The sequence below is a fragment of the Pezoporus wallicus genome, unplaced genomic scaffold, assembly GCF_028554395.1.
Source record: "Pezoporus wallicus isolate ANWC-B61680 ecotype Strahan unplaced genomic scaffold, APGP_CSIRO_Pwel_v1 contig_5785, whole genome shotgun sequence".
In the NCBI taxonomy this organism is placed as follows: Eukaryota; Metazoa; Chordata; class Aves; order Psittaciformes; family Psittacidae; genus Pezoporus; species Pezoporus wallicus.
In genome coordinates, this window is record NW_026641150.1 from 5,315,726 (window position 1) to 5,334,645 (window position 18,920).

At 48.1% G+C, this 18,920-nt stretch overlaps 1 protein-coding gene across 9 annotated transcripts in view; it reads right to left on the reverse strand.

Annotated features, from left to right (window-relative positions):
* The window catches only part of MAP4K4 (mitogen-activated protein kinase kinase kinase kinase 4), a 165,102-nt gene extending 153,382 nt beyond the window's left edge, over positions 1 to 11,720 (reverse strand). For 3 of the 9 annotated variants that reach the window (XM_057422364.1, XM_057422367.1, XM_057422362.1), the window contains exons 1-2: positions 10,773 to 11,719; positions 10,383 to 10,448 (exon numbers count right to left, since the gene is read on the reverse strand). In XM_057422364.1, the coding sequence (XP_057278347.1) occupies positions 10,383 to 10,448; positions 10,773 to 10,829 (123 nt within the window). In that variant the 5' untranslated portion in view covers positions 10,830 to 11,719. Of the gene's footprint in view, positions 1 to 10,382; positions 10,449 to 10,772 lie in introns of all 9 variants that reach the window. The other 6 variants (XM_057422371.1, XM_057422369.1, XM_057422366.1 and 3 more) reach the window with 4 other exon arrangements.
* Between the last annotated feature and the right edge of the window lie 7,200 nt (positions 11,721 to 18,920).

The following is an 18,920-nucleotide window of genomic DNA, read 5'->3' on the forward strand; positions in this document are numbered from 1 at the left end:
AAAACCCCACACAGGTTTGCTGGGAAAAGATATCTTGTAGAGAAGCACACCTTTGAAAAAAACAGCTTGAACGTTAGATGTTTCATTACGACCCTTATCAAGATCATCAGGAGTTTAAAAGTATTTCTGTAATTCTCTTCTGAACAACAGTAACCTAGAATAAATGAATTTTCTGTAGACGTATAGTTTATTTTAACAGGGAAGACCTCAGCACATATTGCAGTGAGCACAAGAGAGGAGACACAAGGCACTGACTTCTCACACTGATAGCTCTTCTCAACTGGATCCCTCAGAAGTTCTGCAGAAATAAACCCATCTATATTTAAGTTCCTAGCCTTCACATAAATGTGCAGAGATACTGAGGGAAAGTACATTCACCTTTTGGTAAATGCACGCAAAAGCCAGTCACTTATTTATGAGTCTTCTGGGTAAAGGGATGCTTCTCTTCCCAGTGATGGGCAAGAAGGGCTTTAGATGCTACGCACTTTTGCATATTCATGTATAGAGGCACCTTCACTCCTACTATACATTTCACAAAGATAACAGACAGTAGAAACTACTACATGCATGGTATGGGGGGAAGAAGGGGGATGTCAACCTGCCAGCCTTAGACATCTGGAAGATACACAACTGAAATGTTCATCACAAGGTTCCATTAGAATTAAGACTCGGGTAAAGAGCAACTGAACTCATCCTCAGGGCAGCTATCTCCAGAGGCCATTCCCCTGTCCTCTTTCTCTCCATCCAGCTCAGATTTAGACAGCAGAGGGGCAATAGGCCTATAGCAGACCCTATTTAAGCACCTTTCAAAAGTACCGACCAAGTCCAGTGCACAGAAACAAGCTGTAAACTACTGACCACAGGTTCTATCTGCAGCTCTCACTACAAAATGCAAAGAATACTTGTACCCAAGTTATAAACCTTCGCAGGTAAGGGGTGCATAAAGAAAATCAAAATGCTGATGGCCCCTAAGGTGTACTCCACTAACAAGTGCTACTGCAATAGTCATAATAATTCTTGAGGGAACTGGTGCACAAGTATTCCCTCTTGACAACAGCCTTGCAAAACGGGTACAGCTGCGCTTCCTTTTAGCTTTTCTATTGAATCTTCCTTGTGAAGCACAAAAATGAAGAAAAATGATCAACTGCAATAATGCTGGGAGGTCCTGGACTTTAAGACACATAAATCCAAATACACCATAGTATACTTTGCTGTAACACATTAAGGCCCATTGACATGAAGCTTTTATTTCCTGGGTTTGAAAACAAAACAACCCAATACCATTAGATAGCTTGAAGTGCAGGGGGCAAGTTTTGAGACAAGTTTATTTTGGTTTGAGCTTACTGTTTAAATTAGAATCATGAACTCTTGCTCACTGTCATCCCCTACAGCTACTTTCACAAAATCCTGGGAAGAAACCATTGAAACCTACCAGAGCTTAACTGAAATTAACTGTTGTGGTTTTAAGACTTAAAGTAACTTTTAACTGTTGCAAAAAAAACCAAACAAAGCACATCAGCTTTGAGGTAAACCAGCAGGAGTGAACTATTGCCTTGGTAGTCCTCTGGAAGTCAGTAAAACTCAGATTTGGTGCAACTGAGTATTTTAAGCTGCTGCCGCTCCTTTACCTGCCTGAGTAAAGTCCTCCCATTTCAACTCTGTCCCCTGATGAAGCTGCCAGGTGCAGGAACCAGAGCCAACAAGTCCATACCATGGGCTGGTACAACATAAAAAGATGGTAACTCAAACATTCAAACTTAAACGAGCCCAAATTTGAGAGCCCTAAAATGTACAGTGAAGTGAAGGGGACTCCAGAAGCATACTGAAATCCAAAGCCACATTTGGGGACAGTACATTACAGAGTCAGACCCAAACACCAAGCAGACGGGTGTTATGTGTGAACACGAAAACCAGCATTTACAGGTGGAGAGTGGCACTAGAAGAAGGAAAGCTTTCAGAGGCAGGTGGAGAGCAGGGCAGCACCCATGACTCCAAAGCTGCAAACGCAAGATTCCCAAAGGGACTGTAGAATGGTTTGGGTTGGAAGGGACCTTAAAGATCATCAACCATGAGCAGGGACACCTTCTGCTAGACCAGGCTGCTCAAAGCCCCGTCCAACCTGGATTTTTTAGGACTTCCCTGGCCAGGGTGGTGGAAAGAGCATTAGGTTAGTGTGCCACCCCAGCAGCCTGGAGCCAGGGAGATACTGCGGCACTGGAGGCACAGATGGGCAGAGGAAGAAGCTGACAAACAGCCACAATGCACCACCAACAGCCCCAGCAGCCATGTTGCTGACCCCAGCCCACAGCACACCTTCTCCAGGGGCAGGGCTGCCTTGCTCCAGGAAGCGTGTGCCTACAGCCCATGCAGCTCCTTCAGCCGCAGGTACCATGACTCACTGTGATCCCTGCACACAGAGCAGGGATTATCAACACGCCATGGGACAGCTCCAAAGGGAGGTGACGGAGACATACCAGATAAGCACTACAATACCAGTATAACTGCATCCATGTTAGGAGTTTTACCACATTAGCTGTTTTATTACTAGACAGGCTGATCAGGACCTGCTGGCACTTGCAGTGTCCTGTTTGTACAGCAGTAACGACAGCTACAGCAGCAGAGCAGCCCAGGGAGGTGCAGCTTTGGTGGGAAAGACAGATTTTGCCAGGAGTGTTGAACAATCTCCTCCAGAAGACATCAATTATTCCGGCACATGGTCACAACACCGCTAGGTGGGCTGAGGGAGGTATCCTCAGCCTGGGCCATGCTGAAATCAGCACAAAAACCTGCGTCAATAAACATTCCCCTGGTCTGCATAAGCCCAAAGCCTGGTGGTTAGTGACCTGCCATGGGTAAAAGCTAATCTCTTTCATAACATATATGGGTTTTAACATGGAATTATATATGCTAATGTGGTTATTACTGACAGTTAAGCTGTCCCTCACTTTTTCTTGTATTAAGCACTCCCCTGACTCCACACTTTTTATTTCCCTCAACTATGAATAGTCCATCAAGTCACTCTTACTATTTAAGCCAGCTTCTCCTTCTGCTCCCTCTTCTTTACGCTGTAAATTTACCTTCAGTAGGCTGATCCTCTCCGAGCTGTCCTACTATCTCTTCCTAACTCCACCTTTTCCCAGAGCTGCTCCTTATGAGTATGATGCAAGATCAAGCAAGAGGAGGACATAGGAGAACCCCAGGAAGGTGTCAACACCCTTCATGCCTGCTACAGGGTACTCGAGACAGGAGTTAGCTGCACCAATTTCCAAATGAAGTGGACAAAAGCCTACTCTATCCATACACTGTTTGTTCCCCATGTGCTTCATAAGTGCAAGTGCCCTGCAAGGGTGAGTGTCTGCAGTCCCCAGTCTCTGTGATTTCATCCTTCTTCAGCAGCAAATTAAAACCAACACCACTGAGGTCAAATTGTAGTTATTCATTACATTCAGAGCAGCAGATTTCACTCTGCTGCAGGACAGCAAAGCCCAGGAGAGCAAAGGACTGCTTTGCCTGCAGGACTATCGTGTCTCCTGTCTGTACTCTTTTCTCCTTCAGAAAGCTGCCCTGCTCTTTCTCTAACACTGAAATCAATACCGCAGAAGTTAGGACTGCTGAGCCCTTGGCCACCCAGGAGGAGACACAGCAAGCCTTGCTCAGGACAGGAGAAGGGACTAGGAATGGGGGCTGCATGGAGGCATCATGAACTTCCCAACAGTGTATTGACCATTTGGCAGCACTCTGCAGTTTGTAATCAGTGTTGTATTTTGTACCTCTGTGCAAGTGTTTCACACCGCATCCAAGGCAGAAAACACACTTTGGAAGTAACAGAGATGTAACGTCTAGATCTCCAAGCCCTCTACATTCAAAGCTACCTCAAAGTTCCCAAGAAGCATGCACAGTTGTGGGTTTTTTCCTCTCCTTTCCCATAGCAGCCTGACTTTAGTATCTTTCCTTGAGCCTGTGCTGGCCTGAGAAACAATCACGGACCCGTAATGCTACAAGCATAAGGTATTTGATAACAAAACTCTTGTGCAAATCTATGAGATCCCCTCCCAACTCCACCTCTCGTTCAAGCAAGCCAAATTCTTTCCACCACTTTCTTTGGACTGGCACCTAAAATAATGCCGCAGATAAGGATCTGACTGTAACTTTTGAATACAGTCAAGCTCACATTGTGCAAGTCAATGCTATTGAGCTTAAATATGAACGTCATCGAAAGGCAGGGAGAAACACTTCTGGTGGAGCCAGTGTGCAGTCAGAAATGTAAAATGGGAAAAACAAAAATACCACTTTCCTCCAAGGAAAACAGATCTCAAGAAGGGCGGTACATAAACCTACTCAGCTGAAATCACTCCTGCAACAGAAAGCACCACCTGAAAAGAGGATAACTAGAACGTAATGTGTATACAAAAACACACGCTAGGCCACAGAAGTCAGCTGGCATTCTAGTTCAAAAACTTATACTAAAAAATGTATATGCTGAAGGCAGGAAAATGCAAAGGGTGAACACCTCTCGTAATGCTGGATTCACTTTGGGGACATTCCTCTATACCACCCCCTAGGGTGGGAGGCGCAGACCTGCCATCATCACAGAGGCCAGAAAAAGCACTTCTGCACGCTACCGCTGATGCTCTGGTACCTGGAAGTTGACACATCACCAAAATTTCCATTACCAGGAGAGAGCAAAACTAAAGCAAGGCACAGAAGGTGTACATTCTGTTCTTCCTCCCCTTCTTTCTTCAGTACACCTAAACTAAAAACAACCCCTAACCCTCGGCCTTCACGAACAAAGCTCACCTCTCCATGCCCAGAGAGAGGTGCAGAGAGCCTTATGGCTAAAACCATCCACCTTTGCAGACCTGGGGAAATGACCCCTACCACTGCCAACAGGGAGTGAGCACACACACATATAAAAAGCAAGGAGAGAGTACAGGACTATTTCAACTGAAATTTTATCCTCTTCAACAGAAAAAATCTCCCTACAGAAAGCTGAGAAAATTTCCTAGGAGTCAGCATAAGGCTGTATTCTGTCATATCCACCACCCCAAATCACTGCACAAAGCCAGGTCCCAGAGTGCCTCTTACGATTACTCCAGGAATAAGAAGTCCCTGCCCAGGAGTCTGCAATTTGATTTAAGACAAGACACAAAAGAAAAGATGTTTTGACAAACAGACAGATGGACCGGGGGAGGAAGAACAAGAGGGACACGCAGCTACCCACAACTAGCAGGTTGCTTTCTTTTTTTCTTTTTCAATAAAAATAAGTATCAGTAATCCCCACTGGCCACCTGCCTAGCTTTTGTATATTTAATTAAGAAGGATTTGGGTGATGGAGAACTGCTGAAAAGTTCAGCCAATTTGGGGGAGAACAGGGGCACAAACATCTAGCTGCAGGACCCAGAGAAATGCCAGCATTCTCCAGCCGCTGCCTGGTCCTTCCTGGTTTCTCCAACAGCAAACTCTCCCATTGCAATACAACCCCCAAAAAGTCTGAGGAGGAAAGCAAGAAGGGCAGTTCATACTTAAGAGAGCTGGTCTGAACCAGTTCCTGAAAGCCAGTGACCTCACTGATCCTCAGCACAGTTTGTCTTTATAGCGATAAGACTGGAACTGTATTCGTGTTAACAAAATCATCTGAATCCACAATGATGTCCCTTTAGCAGTGAAAGAAGGAAAAGGAGGGGAGGGCTAAAAAATAAATCCAACTGAGTTAGTAGAGAATACCAAGCACTGTCCTCTTTCCCTACCCCCCAACACAGTCACCTTCTAAGATAGAAAGTCCATTAAGACAAAAATAGAGTATCCTTAGCGTGGGAAAACATTTATCCAAGTTTTAATTTCTTTTCAAATCAGCATTTAAACGATCACATCTTACATCATTTCCTTTTACGAGCCAGCAGTTAGACAATACACATCATTTACATGCAGTTTTGGAAGGCTGCAACATAAATCAACAAAAGAAGCCTTCACTATGAGTTAACTATTACAAGGCTGTTCTAAAGCCACACCAGCCTGTGCTGAGGGCAATTAGGAATATCATCCCTAATTCTCCTCTTCCTGGTGCACTCCTGTGATGCCTCAGAACTCACACAAAACCAGCCTTCCCCCCAGTCATCGCTGCTACAAGAGAATTAGGATGTCTATCTGCAAGATGTAACAGCACACTCACAACAGCTATTTCAACGTGTTAACTGTCTTTAAAAACACATATGCACACCCCGAAATAAATTGACTCAGCAGCTTCACACAGTTCAGTCTCAGTAACAGAATACTTGTGCCTCCACGAACAATCAGATGACAGAGATTTTAATATGTGCAAAATATTAACCAATCTCTTTAGCTCACAGGTCATTTCTGCATTTAGAAAAAAACAGAAGGGAAGCAAATACCTAGTTTGAATCTTATCTCAAGGCAAATTTCGGGAGTGTTTTCATTTTGTGAGAGCCAAATTTCAAATGAAGGTTACTGCTGGATGTGAAATACTAAAATCTGACCACAGCAATGCTAAAAATGCTCCTGCACGATTTGAAAAAGATCAGATATAAAGTCCTGAAGGCAACTGATCATTCGGTGAGCTGGCTGCAAGTTCCAACTACACCGAAGAGCTCAGGTGAAGCAGCACAGAGCTCAGGAGGGACAGGGACTGGAGGCACAGCCACCCCACAAGACTGCAGCATGCACACAAAAGCAGTTACAGACTATTACAGTTTTTCTGAATTCTGTGTGCGCTGGCATCATCCCTGCTTGCACCTCACTGCTTAAAGGTGGCACATCACTATTCTGCTGGTTAAAAGAGGGCTCAGGGGCTCCGGCCCCAGGCAGGTGAGCTCCAATGCCAGCTCTGCCTGCTGCAGGCAGGCAGGCAGGGACAAGCCCGCACATGCCTCTCACTCCCATCAGCTGATACCAACCTGTTGCAGGGCAATTTCTCCTCTCCAAACTCCAGCAGAGGCATGGGGCTCCTTAAACGTGTTCAAGGACTCGGGGGGCTGTGCAGCCGGTGTTTTCAGAGGGAACTCTGCTCTGCAACGCTTAAACCTTTGCTTTCTAACTTACAAGTGATGCAATTTGCAGAATCTTCCTTCTTTCTTCTGTGCCATTATTCTCAGATTTTGAGCTGACTACAGAAGGGCAAACAACTTCCAGGCTGGCTTTTCATTCCCCAGGATTTTGGATGAGCTCTGCTTTGCCCTAAAATGAATAAAACACTCCTGCCGCAGCCCCTTCCCCTGCACAAAGACTTCCCCAGAACAACCCAAGTCTTTTGGGTACCCAGGCCTGGGGAACTCAGGCTTCCCCCATTCACTGCTGCGTAACAAGCTCCTCTTGAAACACAAGGTTCCTTCACACAGCAGAAGTGTAAGCCAGGTTATGAAGATGAAAATAACAAACTCTATACACTTCAACACAGCAGCTGAAAACTTAGTATTTTTAAAACCTCACCACCAAGGTCCCAGGCCTATAGTACACTCCACATAAGCCAACCCATTTAATGGCATAAAATCCCACAAGGATCCACACTACTCCATGACAGGGTGTAACTCCACTTGCATTTAGATGCCAAACAAACAAAGGCTGTCCTTGTATTTCATGTTCCAATATACATCAATACACCCATATATAGCTAAATAAATAGCTATGGTAGAACTATGTATAGAAATATCTTTAGCTTGGCAGAGCTGAGCTATTTCCAGCAAGCCCAGCTGAGGCAAAGAGGAGAACAGGACTATTCTCTGCCTTTCAACAGGTCGGTGTAGTGCCCTTCCCACCCAGGCTGGAAAGCAGACTCCCCAGCACACGACCTTCGGTATCATCGCCAGGGTGTATGAGCTAGACAAAGAGATAACGTCATGCCCTCTCCCGCTCCCTCCGTCCTCCCGCAGTGGCAGGTAGCCAGCCAATCCCGCTCCCGGGTGACATCATCGCCGATGCCGATACACCAGCGTGGAAGTACATCAAAGTAACACTGCCCCGCACATCTGGGGGCACACACACCTCCACAGACAACCTACCTATCCCTTCTCCCACACCCCCCGTCTGTCCCTTGGGATGACAGCCTGCTGGAAAGGGAAATAAGACCATCTGGGAAGAGGGATTCCGAGGAGAGGTTGCTGGGTAGGAGGAAAGCGGAAGGCAACAAGCAAACACAGCGTAACCACGTTTTTCCCTCGGTTATGCAGTTCCTCCGAAAGCCCTCACCACATACACACACAGTTTCGTCTCTACCTGTCCCTGGAGCATTTTTCCTAACAAAAGAGTGGCTGAGAAAAGCTAAATCCTACTGCACTGATCTATGGGTTTTTTTTATATAACTGCATTATTTTAAGAATAAAGCCCAGGTTTAATCACAACAAGGAAGTTTGTTGTTTTGGTGTCTTTTGTTTACATACAACCCTATTAGGTGTCCACATGTCAAGCCTCTGTACACAGAGAAGCAGCAGTGCCAATCCAAATTTACACAGCTGACAACCCATTACTGTCCAACAGGCTCCATAGCAAAGCAGTATTCACCTACTTCTTTTATCCCTGGCACCCAAAGCACCATGCCCTCAGTCACCAGGCAAGAGGAAACCATGAGGAAGGGCAGGGGAAACCTCACATCAGACACACATTTAAACTAATGCCCTGACAGAAACAGCCTCCTGCTCCCCCTGTTATCAGAGCGACACAGATGCCCCTCAGACCTTAGGTGTCATTCACTCTTCCAAGTCACTAAATGCATATGCTGAGTTTCATTTCTAATGCTGACTATTCCAGGAGGGTTCTAGCATACCCAGGAAAATGAAATTTAAGATCCCTATTGTCAAGGCTGTTAAACCACCCAGGACTTCGCTCATTAAGTCAAAGTATTAACAAGTAAGCCAAGAAACAATGCACCAAATTGCAATAATTAACAGGAGAGTTTCAAGTCACACATTCACGCCCTACTTTTTTTTTTTTTTATGTAAGAAGGGCTCAGGTGATGCAAGCTCTGGGAGCAGAAGGACTACAGAAAATACACAAACGGTGCCATTTCATTTGTCAGAAATTAAATGCTAGGGGGGGAAAAATGGTCAGTTTTGAGCAACCTGGTCTAGTGGAAGGTGTCCCTGCCTGTGGCGGTGGGGGGTAGAACTAGATGAGCTTTAAGGTCCCTTCCAACCCAAACCATTCTATGAAGTGCAGCTTCTCACTCATCTCCCCCTTCCTCTCTGGCCCTCTGAGCCACATCCTTTTCCCCAGCCTTCTGCCAACAGCAGCAGCCTGGTTATTCCACCTCCACTCTTCACATGCAACTCGCGCGGCGCAGGCAGACTACCTCTCCATCAGTACTAAGGCTTAGGTTCACGCCCTCAAAACAAACTGACATGTGTTTTGTTTGCCGAAGAGGCACCAAAGTGCTTTATTTAGTTACTGGAGCTGCAACCAGCAGTATCTCCCCATCAGGGAAACTCACCAATTATTCTGCTTTGTTTACAAGCAAAAGAATAAATAAATATAATAGAAAATGAAATAAAAACAAAGCAGATAGGCACGATCGGTCACCTCCAGTTACCTCTCCTTCCCCCTGCAAATGTGCCTTTCATTTCTACACAGCTTAAGGCCGGAGCCTTCAGCCTTTTGCCAAGTATTAGGACTGCGTGAATAATTAGTCATCCTGGTAGGCAGCACTCACTGTAAAGTCACAGAATCTCAAGATTTGTTTGTTCCACTGACTGCACACTGGAGGGGAAGAAAAAAAAAAAAGCAGGCTCTTTTCACACCCATATGGGCACCCTCCGATTTCTATTTTTTAAAGTCATACACTTGTCAAACAGGTTATTCTGGGAATTCTGATTTTCACAAAATAAGCTTCCCTGCTTCGATTGCTTATCATTGTCACCCTGACCCTCCAAAACCATGCAGGGGTGGATGTGGCACCACTCCCTCCCGACTTCACACCTTCAGCACTCTGAAGGTTTTCCAACAAGGAAACCGGGTGACAATCTTAACGAAGGCCAATGCCTTTGTCTAAAGTCACCGCAGCAGCAGCAGCAACTTCCATAAGGACTTACAGCAGCAATTTTAATAAGCCCATGGACCTATTTGTACAGCCACAACACACTCGGACAGTGTCCACCCCGTTCGGTTATTTCTTTGGGGAGAAGGCAGGGGGAATAAGGACAATAAAGGACTATTTCACCATTTCAGGATGTGCGCTCGGGAGAGTAATTCCTGCCCCGCTGTAAACGCCGAAGCCGAGAGGTTGCCAAACTTGTCACGGGCAGTAACAATGACAACATTTTTATCACCCCCAACCACAGCGGGCGGCTCGCCTTCCGCGAGCGGTCATCCCGGCACAGCCACTGGGTACCCTCTCGACAAACGGCAATAATAAAAGGAGAAGAAACGCTGCCACAAACCTTGTAGACTTGCCCGTACGTGCCATTGCCAACCACTTCCACCAGCTCAAATATCCCAGCGGGGTCCTGGGGGGCAGAAGGGGCAGAGAGGGGTGGGGGGGAGAAGAGAAGCGGGGTTACACTTTGTCAGGCGATGGCTGCTGGCGGCGTGCAGCTGTTGCGCCCTGTTTTTCCACGCACATGCCAATACATGCAAACAAAGGAAAAGCAGCCCAGGGCCGCGCTCCCCCCGCGGGGCTCCCCGCACGCCGCCACCGCCGCCGGCCCCCCGCGCCCCGACACCGGACCCGCACCCAGCCCCGGACCCGGCCGCTCCCACCACCACCGCCGGCCCGGCGGCCCCGGCCAGGGGAGCGCCGGCCTCGGGGGAATCCCCACCCCTGCACTCACCCGCAGGGAGGAAAGGTCGATATCCACCAGACTTTTTGCAGGAGAATCGTTCGCCATTTTCCCGTCTCTTCCTTTATATATGTATTTTTTTTTCCTTGTTATTTTTTTCTTCTCTGTTAAATAATAGCGAGGCCGCCGCTCACCCCTCCCCGGAGCAGCTGTGAATTGCACGGAGCTCCTCTCCTCCCTTCCGCCCTTCCCTTCTTTACTCCAGCCCCGCCGGGTTGAAACTCTTCAGCATTGGGAGGGGTTGGCGGGGGGGATGATGGATAGATAGATGGATGGTGGGAGGAGGAGGGGGGAGAAGGAGGTGAAGGAAGGGAAGGAGGGAGGGAGAAGGAAGGAAGGAGAGGGGGTGCTGCGGTCCGTCTGTCTCCCCGCGGTGCACTGCGGGGCTGGGTCCCTCCGAGGCGGGCCGCGGTGCCCGGGCCGGTCGCTCGCTCGGTGTGTCGGTCGGTGCGTGCTCGGCGGCAGCGGGCTCACACCATGTCGCGGCGGCGGCGGCAGGAGCGGCGCCGGGGCCGGCAGCCTCTGGTAGCTTCACGGTGCACCCTTTGCCCGGGCATGGCACGGCTCGGCTCGGCTCGGCCCGGCCGGGGCGGCGGCGCTCACGCCGGGAGCCGGCAGCCGCGGCCCCGCTCTTGCATGAAGGGGGGTTGGGGAGAGCTCACGCCCAGCGTCGCGGCGGAGCCCCCGCCGCCTCCGAGCCCTTCCCGCGGCGCTGCCCTCGCATGAAACGGTGTCGGGCACCGACGGGCAGCGGCTGCGCGTCCCGGCGGCGGGGCACGGGCGCGCGGCTGGAGTGGGGTGCTGCGAGCCAGACAAAGATAGCTGGGGAGGAGGAGGAGAAGAGGGAGGAGGAAGAGGAGGAGGAGGAGAAAAGGGATACAAAATATACTGCGAGCGGGGAGGGAGGGAGAGAAAGAAAACAGCTCCCCCTTCCCTTCAACAGGAAAAACCGGCGGAAACGCGCCCGCACCAGAGCACTGCTGGGTAAACTCGCGGGGAGAGAAAGAGAGAAGGAGGACGGGGAGGGGAGCGGCCGTGGCAGCGGTGCGCCTGCCACCGCCGCTGTCCGCAGTCCAACAATAGCCCCGGTGGGGCGGATGGGGGTGTGTGGCGGAGCCCACGCGTGTCCGCGGCAGGGCCGTGGCCGAGGCGGCAGGACGGGGAGGGACGGGCTCAGCCGGGCCGGCTGCTGTGGCCCCCCCAGCCTGCCGCTGCCCCGAGGCCTGGGAAAGGAAGGGGGCCGTGTGCCAGCCGGCCCCCGGCGGTTTTGGAGGGGGACAGCAGGGTCAATGTTAGGCTGTCGCGACAGGCATTGCCCTTGGGGTGGGGCGTGGGGATATTTTCCATTCCCACCTCTTCCTCCCCACACACAAAGCCGTATCTCTCATTTTGTGCCCCCCACCCCAAGACTCTAGGCCTACAGGAGGAAAGTTCCTGCCCCATCAAGAGACCTCGCAGACACAGAGGCAAACCCTAGGCTCCAGAACCAGGTCCAGCACTGCTAAGATGGTGCTGTGATTTTAACACACCATTTACTGGCAGCCAGAATTGTCTTAGGCCCCATTCCCACCCAAAAGCATCTTCCAGCAGCATCTGAATCATGGAAAAGTCTCATTAACCACTCTGAAGCTAGTCACATCAGGCAGTTGCGTGCAGGTGTAAACCTTGGCAGGATTTGTCTCTCATTGAAGTTCTTTATCACACCGATATGGCAAAAGTGTTACCTGCTTGCAAGAGGTCGAGTTACGTTTCCTGTGGGAACCAAGGTTTTCCTGTCTCTTCTACTTTAACCACAAACTTACATATACATAGCTATAAGTATCACAGAAACATACTTTTAAAACAAAGCAAACCTGTTGAGCAGAAAGTGTAAGGATAAATTACCATAACATGGTGTACTTCATTTTCACTTAAACTGCAGCTACAAAGGAAGGAAACCCAGGGCCAGACCAGGCAACTGTTTTCCTCTGTACAGCAACCCATAAGCATAAGGCGGCAACTGATTTGCAATGGACTCTGTGCTGGGTCCATCTGAGTGCACACACACAGTAGTAGGATCAGGTCTAGAGATGCAGTAAGTGTTGAAAAGTGGATTTCCACAAAGGTTTGTTATCATCGGCCTGGTTTGCAATACATGGCTGATTTAACTCTGTCGTCTTATGCATGAGAGCAGCCTTGCTAGGTCAGCCCCATTGCCTGTCTAGCCCAGCGTCCTACCGTCTCCAGAAGTAGCCTGTGGTGGATGCTGAGGGATATGTTAACCATCCAGTGATACTTCTCTAGGGCATCCTCCCCGTTCTCTGCAGCCCAGGGAGTTCTTCGGCAGTGTTTGGTGTCACCGCGTTTCATAGTCTTTGATGATTTTTGCCTTCCATTAGGCTGCCCATTTACTTTGTAGATTCATACATGATTCTGGCTCTTAAAGTGTCCTCTGGCAGGGAGTTCCAAAGATGAACTAGCTGCTTGTGGAGACCACCTTTGTTCATTGGCTTTGAACCATCATTTGCTAGATTGAAAGGATCCATGGCTGGCTCTTGTGTTGGATGGGACAACAGTCATTTCCTACTCATTTTTTCCATTTGTTTTTTTTTTTTTAATAGACTTCTGTTGTGTTCCCCCTAGTTTTTTGCCAGCTAGCAAGTTCTGGTCTTTTTAGTGATACCATGAATGGAAGCCATTCCATACTTGCCCTTCATTGGACCATTTCTAGTTCTGATGCCTTCTTTTTTAATACAAGGGAAGAATTTTCCATATCATTTTCATGATGGGTTCCCCATGCAGCATCATGGTGATGTCCTGGTTTCCAGTCCTCTCCTGGTGCTCCCTTTTTTCACTGTTGTTGGGTCTAAAAATGACATTCCTGTGGAACTTGTCTGTTATAATGCCACAATCCCTTTTCATACTACCTCAGAGATTGTTGTGGTGTCATTCAGGATGAAACAATTTTCAAGCCCAGGCTCTGGACTCAAGTTGTCCATACTCAGCATGTAACACCTTTCTTGTGCCCCTGTAAATACAGTCTCGAGTTTTTTTAGAGCTGAGGGTCTAAGCCCAAATACACATTTTCACCATTATAGCTCTGATGTGGCTCCACCATAGTGTCCCAGCTCATCTTTGAGCTTATATTTTACTACAGTGAGTTTTGTTCTTCGGTTTGTTTTAGTATCATATCAGATACTGAAAGAATCTAGAAGACCACTAAAGAAGCAAAAGTGCTAACAAGATTGTGAATCCTTGAAAATTGGTGCATCCCCTAACTTTAAGGGAAAAAAAAAAAAAAAGCAGTTTTCATAAAGCAGTAAATGCCACACTAGCTTCCTGCTAGTTCCTGAGGTGAAGCACCGCACTACCTCACCTTCCTTTTCCTTCCTACACAAGCAGAGGGATGAAAGGGTTGCTTTCTCCAGGAAGAAGTCTCTCTGGCTGCGGCCAAAACCACTCTGTTCGCATGTTCATCATGCTCTTCACCAGCACAGCATACTTACCCAAGTTTGGAAAGTCTAAAGGTTAAAAGCCCAAACCTAAAACCACTGGAAAGAAGATGAGCGGTCTGTTTGGGCTTCCTCATGGAGTGAAACCAGCACCCCTGAAGGAGACAGAGTGAGACATCCATTGAAAATCATAATGCAGATGAAATGCAAGGATAGGCAATTTCAGCCCTGTGGATAGTCACCCCACAGACAGAGCAGTAAATGACTCGGTCTTCTAATGACAAACTAAGTAGAAGCATCAAAAAATCTGAGTCAGCTCCATCTGTTTGGGAACAAAGCAAGAGAAAGCTGCAGGGTCATTGTGCTGCTTTCTGTCACCCTTGGACACAGTCGCACCCGTTCCTGCTCCCTGGGCTTGCAGCAGCCGATGGAACAGAGGAGAGGAACTTCCCTGAGCAGGTTCAGTATCCCTGAAGGAGGGAGGCTGAAGCTCCCTTTCTCCAGCCTTTTGTTCCTCTCATCTGGCACCTCATCCCTTGTGTCAGCATAGGCTTTCGTACAGCTGTGCAGTGATAGCCCAGGAGAGAGGAAAAGACTTTTTGATGTTTCAATTGATCAGTTCCCTGGGCTGGTTCCTCATATGCCTGCTGGAGTGGTTGTGTTGGTGAGAGGGAAGGGGGGGGCAGAAACTATGTGCAGGGGAGGAAGTGTAACCATAGCATTGCCTGTTGGTGGTAGCTGTGGCTTAAGCCAATTTCAAATCTCGGTGGACCCACAGGGGTAGAACTAGAGCAACTTCCTTCCTTACTGGAAGAGGCACTGTGGGAATAATGGGAACCCAACGTTTATGTTGTAGCCACAAAAGAAATTCCTTGTTCTCTGTGTTTTTTTCCTCCCAGTTCTTTGAAACTGTGCTTATTCTTTTCCACATTTAATACACTGGGGCCCTAATCACTGACCAGAGATGTAGAGGTCATCAACTGCATTAACTTTTTAAGAGCTTAATCATCAACAGTGTTCAAGGAGATGAGTAAAGAGACAGGAAGTTCTGAGTTTTCATTTTGCTTCTGCTACTGATTCATCCCATAGCCTTGGGGCATCTCATTTCCTGCCTCCACTCCTTTTCCCTGTGTGGAAAATGGGAGTGACTTTGACCTCCTTGATACTGTGAAGTGTTAGACATGTGCCCCATTGTACTGTCTAGGGAAATGGTTCTCGCATTGGCCAGGGAAGTCCATGAGGAAGTCTCAGGCTAGGGTGAGGAATAGCAGAGGACAGATTAGCAACCAGGGGTGGATGAGGCTTTGCACAGTGCAGCTCTTCTGCTGCAAGTGGGCTCCCAAGACAGAGGGAGGTTAGGAGGCTCTAAAGACTGCTTGTTCTCCTCATGCTGGGTGAGTTCTCCCCGTGCTTGTGATTACAAGGCACACAGGGAGCAGAGCACATACAGAAGGGTGCCACACAATCAGCCTTCCTCCATCTTATGCTCCTCTGCTGCTTCCACCACCACCATCTCACACCTCCATGTGTGGGCTGCTCTGTGTGAGCACTGCTTGCACACCCAGGTTCTTACATGCTAATCTGAATGTCATACGGACGTGGGACATGTCCCTGCAGCTAGGTTGCCCAGTTGTGCCCTCACTGCTGCTGCTGACATCCTGCTGCTGCTGACATCCTGCTGCTTCCCTCACCCCCACAGTACTTCCCTGCCTCCCAGACTGATACCCTCATACTGGCATGCGGGCAAGGCTCAGGCACGTAGCTGGACCCAAGGACAGGGAAGAACATGTAGATTACACTATAGGTGACACCGAGCTGCACAGGGCCCAAAAGGAGCAGCTTTCCACCAGCTGTATGCTTTGGGGCCATCCACCAGCTTCCTGTCCACCCCCTGGCTTCCTCTGTTAGCGTTTCAGGGACTGGATTGACAGGACTCCTGGAACACAGGGGCTGCCTAAATATAGCACTCCTGCTAGCACGGGAAGAGTGGCAAAGCGAGGCAGAGCACTTCCCACGGCTGCTCGGTGCTGGGCAGGAAGCACAGCACTGTCAGCAATTCTGAGGTACCCACCTTTCCCCATCCCCTGCCAGGCTCCACATCTGTGCTGTTCTTTCAGCTGAGCCAGTACAGCTCACCTGTGATATGGTCAGGTACCTGGGCTGAACCTAGCAAAAAAGAAAACACCTTTTTTCTCCATTTTTTGCAGGCTTTGCTTTACCTCTTATTAACATCCTGCTTTGAAGGAGTGGTGGGCAGTAATGTGAAAGCAGGAATTCCTCAAATTGTTGCACAGAGATGTGGGTACCACAAAATTATGTCCTAAAAGTCATTACTCATTGGGGTGAGTTACCTCAAGTGGCATTGCAGTATGGCCTAGGGAGACAAGTTAACGTTAGTCGCATTCTATCACACCTGTGCAGTAGTGGAACACCCAGCAGTTCTAACTCGATTCAGATCTGAAGTGAGCATATGACAGTGTTCTTATGAAAATAATGTGATAGGGTGTTTATATCTTCCTTATGTTTTTACACTGAGTGTGGTGAAGACACATGGTACCTGGTCCATCAAAAGCCTAAGGATGTGAGGAGCTGATAGCTGAAATGGTATGAGGTTTGCCAGGACCATGTGCTCCCAGGAAAATCTGTGAACAAATCCAAACCAGCGAAGTTCAGCAGTTTGCATCACCTAGCTGGGGCATTTTGAATCTGGTTCTGAACACGCCCGCACAGAATTTACATCTGCAGAGCCACAGCCTCCGCAAGGAAGCTGCTCCCGTCCCTGGAACAGAACAGGACAAGGAGGGGTGATTTCATGCTGCCACAGTCTTTCTGTGACTCCACACCCCTAATAGATCTACCCAGACTGAATTCACAGCACAGCGCAGGACCTCGCACTTCACATCACACTGGGAATTGTCAGTCCTGCAGACAGGCTTAAAGCTGGCATAAAAAAAGGGCATAAACCCCCCATAAAAATACTGGTGCATGCTTGGGGTAATTGGTGATTACAAGGGTATCCTTGTAATCCTGGGTATATTTTTGGACACTGCCCGTGCCCTAAGTTTTAATAACTTAGCTGTTTCTGGTCCTGCTATCTATCACACAAAAGCATGCAATTACCAAGTGTGGCTGGCTGTCACAAGCTATCTCTGCTTGTAGCTAAGCTGGCTTGTATTTATCTTCTCGTGACCCAACTGTGACACTTATTTCACCTCTTATACAGGGCCCTGAACCATATCTGTAGCTGCTGTGAGCAAACTTTTTTCCTCCCTGGCTGCACCAGAGCTCCTCTGGGCGTGTTAGCCCTCCTCATGTTCATCTTGATGTGCCTTATCTCACCCAGGGGCACCTGGGGATGCTCACCCAGAGTTTTTGAGATCCGTGCTTCAGGACGATGAACAAGGCAGAGAGACAACCTGCTCATTTCACATTTGTGCCCTTGCGTAAGAAAAGCTGCTCTACCAGCGTGATGGTGGCTGGGGCTCTGTAGGCATTTCTCTAGAGGCAGTGCAGGATTTCCCAAGCCTTCTCCACCAAGCACATGGGCACGTATCCTGTGCTTTTCCTCCTGCTCTTTTGTTCCTGTCGTGGCACTGCCCTTGTTGTGCCAGTGCCTTTACTTGCACAGCCATGTGATCAGACACATCATTGGAAATAACCCTTGCTTTCGGATTTTGTTTTATCCAGCTCAGTTGTGCTCACAGTGTGGGGAAAGAGCAGAAACAAGCGAAGAAGTGAGCATGGAGGTGGCTGGGTTGCTGTTTCATAGGCAACCACTGTGTATAAACACAGTTCAAGTTGAGTCTGCAAGCCTAACAGGCTCCTGAGGGGATTGGTGGGGATTACGTCTCAAGAACTTCAGCCCGGTTTTGACGTGGCCCTGAACATAGTCTTGATGTGCCACTTACTGAGTCAGATATACCACAACACCACGATGCAAAGCACTGAACCTGTATAGAGTTACTCTGTCAATTCACATGGGTTCAAAAACTTCTGAAGGAGTCATTTTACCCCAGAACATCTGATGGAGCAGGTACTGTAGCCAGCTTAAACCTGGTATAAAAGCATAAAGCTGGCACAGAAATATTTCTGTATACTTGGGCTATCTGAACAGAAAGAAGATTATTGTGTGCTTATATCTGATCCAGAGCAAGCTGATCCCCAAAAGCCAACAGGTCCGGTAATAACCGACCTGTAACCATGGCCACAGCTGGTACAGAAGTTACCACATTGTCAGAATGAAGCCAATGCACTTCTTCCAACAGTGGGCTTCTGCAAGAAGGCTGTGAGAGCATAAATTCTCACAGTGCCCTGGTTTGACTACAGCTGCCTTCAATCCTGCACATTTATCCTCGCGTTGAACTTCATGCATTGTGCAAACTCCCTGAGAATTCATAAATCTCTGAGGACTGTAGCTTAAGCGAGGTAAATTATAGAAATCAAAATTAAAGTGTAAAGCATATATTTTAAACAAACATTAAGGCTACTGAAGTCTGCCCTTTGAAAGCTTTCTTCTTCAGTTTCCAAGTGACTTCTATTTGAATATTGAAGGGATTTTCATTTTGTGTTATATTTTACACTGAGTAGGGAGTTATGTTTCGAAAGACATTCTAAAAACGAGGAGTGAATTATCACCAAAATGCAAAAAAAGGGAGAAAAAAAGCAGAGGTGAAAATTAACTGTCCTTTCAAATGAAAAATAAAAACCC